Consider the following 3,724-nt stretch of genomic DNA (forward strand, 5'->3'; position numbering starts at 1 on the left):
CCCTGTGAGTGTTCATTGAAACTAATAAAATTTAATAATAATAAACAAACAAACAAACAAAAAAGCAAAAAAACCTGTTGGCTTAGTGGTAAGGAGTGGTGCTGCCAACTCAAAGGTAATCCATTTGAATCCACCAGCTTCTCCAAGGTGAAAAGATGGATAGTCTCCTCCTGTGTGATTTACTGTAGGCAGCTCAGGTTAGGTTCTGACTCAAAGGTACATCACAACAACAAATAACAACAACAAACAACATAACAGGTCATCACCCTTCCCACTTCTACCCTGTAGTTTTCATTGCCATTAATCCTTCTGTCCCACTCCTTCCTGTACTCTGGGCTCTCTTCTCAGGCAAAATGCTGTTCTTTGCACCTTGTATGGTTGGTTATTCTAAGGAGTGAGCCTCCCTCAGATACTGGCATTTTCTAGGCCTGTTCATTGTATGGCCAGACGTTGAGCCACAAAGTGGGTTCTGGGGGCCTCACTAGTCTCTCTTGGACCAATAAACCTAGCTATTTTTTCTTTGTGTGTGTTTATTCTTTATTATTATGATTTTGCTTGTTTATTCTAGAATTCCCTGTTGGTGTTTATTTAAATTTGCTGAATAATTGGCTCAACCGCAAAACTGAAGCCCGCTACCATCAAGTCAATTCCCATTCACTGTAACCCTGTAGGATAGAGTAGACCCACCCCATAGTGTCTCCGAGGCCATAAATCTCAGAGGAAGGAGAGCCACATCTTTCTTCAGAGGAACAGCTGGTGGGGTCACACAGCTGACCTTTTGGTTGGTAACTAGATTTTTATTTTTTCCCCTTCAGTTTTTTAAAAATAATAGTTTATTTACAAACCCCACCCCATCATACTGAGCAACCCCATGATTATCCCCCTTCTCCCTGCACATCCTTACCCCTCTGCTTCCACCCTCCTCTACCCCTTTTGGGTCCTTATACTCAATTTTCAATAATGGTTTTATACAATATTTGTCCTGTGGGACTGAGTTAGTTCACCCAGCATAATGCCCTCCAGTCCCTCCCAAGTTAGGTAATAATTTACAAAATCATTGCTCCTGCATGCTGCATAGTATTCCATTGTGTGAATGTCCATAAAACCATAGTGTTATAACTGCATTTGAATCCAGGCTGTTTCCTCTTTCTAAAAATAGAAGGCTGGGGCAGCTCATGTGTGACTCCTGGGCATTCAAGTTTAGCCTTGGAGAGGGCAAGATCCAGGCCTGCTTGGGGGACATATGGAGATAAAGCTGGATCAGGCATGTCCCTCTGTCTCCAACCACCCCAGGCCCTTGATGGGGTAGGGAGAGATTGGGTCACTTTGTCATCACTAGTCATCAACGAAGTTTCCTTGTGAGATCTGCCTGGCCAGGCGACTGGTGGGAACCAGCTGGAGGAGGTGAGGGGGGTAGGCTTGCCCCTCTATCTAGTTTTATGATTTTTGAATTTTCACCACCCCCACCCCCCGCCAGCATAAAGTGTGGTAGCCGGGCGGCATGTTCTTCTGGTCTCAGATCATGGAGGCTGAGTTTCACTTGGCTGATTCGTCCTTTTGACGGTTTCTCTGTGTCTTTTCGCTTTGGTGCAGGGGGGACCAGCAATTGTACTTTGTTTTGGTTTTTTCTTTTTTTAAATAAAATATTATTTTAACTGTGATTTTGATACACTTTTACAGAAAAGTTAGATTTTATTCATTTATTGTTACATATTTTAACTCCTCTCCCATCCCCCCACAATAAACTTTTTTAAAAAAATATTCATTGTTGTATAATTACCTCCCCCACCCCCCCAGACTTCTTTGCAATGACGTACCTCTTATTCTGGGTGGTTGTAATACATATAATGCCTAATCATGTATTCATTTTTTCCTTTTTCTGTTAGCTTATTTGCAAAATTCAAAAACATTGAGCAATTGTACTTTAAAGGATAGCAGCTTGCAAGCTTTTAAGACCTCAGTGCCTCGGACACTGTCTTTGTGGCATAATGATTATATAGCCTTAACTTGGAGAAAGAATGAAGTTGTTATTATTAGCCAGATTTATTGAGTGCTTACTCTCTGCCAATGATCTAAGGGCTTTACCTCTATCATCTTTCCCCCCCCCTTCATTTAATCCTTACAATTATGTGAGAAAGCACTTTTGTTCCCATTTTGTAGATGAGGAAGCTAAGTCACAAAGAGGCTCAAAGTTACCAGCTATGACAGAGATTTAGCCCGAGGCTTTCTGACTCTTGAGAATATTTATCAGTGTAAAAGAAAAACGTTATCTATTTACAGAGGACTAGTGAGGGCTTGTGTTGTGTTTAGTTGTGATGAGTTAAGAACCTGATACCATGGAGTCAATTCTGACTAAGGAGAGCTGCCCCATTGCTTTTCCAAAGCTGACATTTCTTTGGAAGGAACTCTGAAAAAAAAAAAAAAAAAGGAACTCTGGTGTAGTGTGTTACAGCTGCACTATTAACCCAAAAGTCATTGGATTGAATGCAAAGATGATCCTGGGGAGAAGATGAGCAATCTTCTCCCCTAAAGATTTACCATCCCAGAAACCCGATGGAGGGTCACTATGAATCAGAACTGACTAGACCATAATAGCACCACATCATTCTTCAGAACAGCTTGTGTATTCGAACTGCTAACCTTTTGGTTAGCGGCTGAATGCTGAACCATGCAGACTGCCTCGTCACCGTTCTGCTGAATGTCTAGTGGGTTTGAATCTCTGACCTTATGATTAACAGCCAAGTTCTTTAATCACTGCACACTAGGGCTTGTGATGATTTTAAGCCCACCACCACTGAGTCGATTTTAGTTTCCTAGCATAACAATACCATCACTTTCTACTACTTTTGAGAGATATGAAATCAACAGCAGATTTTGTTTGTCTTGACATATTTTAAATATCCTTCCAGTGGAGGCAATGCTTCTCTGTGTTTGGTCTAATGCCAGCTCTGGCTCCACCTCTGGAATAAACTAATTATTCACCTCAAACAAAACAATAAAAGGGGGGAAAACCCCAACAAAAAGTAATTATTCACCTCAAAAAAACCAAATAAAATCACTCATAGCTTTTCACAAATAGATTTTTATTGTAGTCATACATGATTTCTAGAACCAGAGGAATTTTCAGTGTGGGGGCATTTAGGTGGCTCCCTAAAGAAATATAGTCAGTTTTCAGACGTAGGTTGTTGCTGGAATGTAGTTAATGAAGAGAGAAATGGGCCAAAAGGGAGGAGGGGAACTGGAGGAGTGCAGCTTGTGCAGTGAATGATTATTTGCTTTAAAAAACTTCTCTAGACACTGATAACCTTTTTCTCAAGTAAGATACTTACTTGAGAAAATGCCCAACAAAATTAATCAGATATGGAAGTGATTGTGCCTACCATATACACAAAGAATACATTTATATATTTTATGAAGAAACCAGGAGAAAAGTAGGTTGGAATGAGCTCAGACTTATTCTCAGCTAGCTCATCACAGAGAGTGAGAGTATCAGTGCTGACAGCTGAGGAGTCGGCAGCCTAGATGGGCTCTATCAATAAACACAAGACCTCAGGCTCCTCTCCAGCACCTCTGGTCAGTGGAGCAAGTTTGCAGCAGGGGTGAGAGGGGATGCTGCGCTATTCTCCCCATCGTTCCATCACCATTTCATCTCCGGCTTGTTGGTCTCGAGGTAACTTGAGAGATCTCCCTGCTTCGGCTGTGCAGTCCAGAAGCCAAAACTTCT

The 3,724-nt window shown here is 41.5% G+C and overlaps 1 protein-coding gene across 1 annotated transcript in view; it reads right to left on the minus strand.

Moving 5' to 3' along the window:
* Nucleotides 1–3,645: 3,645 nt before the first annotated feature.
* VPS45 (vacuolar protein sorting 45 homolog (S. cerevisiae)) overlaps nt 3,646–3,724 on the minus strand; it is a 138,859-nt gene continuing 138,780 nt past the window's right edge. The window contains exon 16 of the mRNA XM_006902225.1: nt 3,646–3,722. Within this exon, the coding sequence (XP_006902287.1) occupies nt 3,646–3,722 (77 nt within the window). The remainder of the gene's footprint in view (nt 3,723–3,724) is intronic.

This window comes from Elephantulus edwardii, unplaced genomic scaffold, assembly GCF_000299155.1.
Source record: "Elephantulus edwardii isolate Elephantulus edwardi_28Jun2011 unplaced genomic scaffold, EleEdw1.0 scaffold00384, whole genome shotgun sequence".
Taxonomy (NCBI): domain Eukaryota; kingdom Metazoa; phylum Chordata; class Mammalia; order Macroscelidea; family Macroscelididae; genus Elephantulus; species Elephantulus edwardii.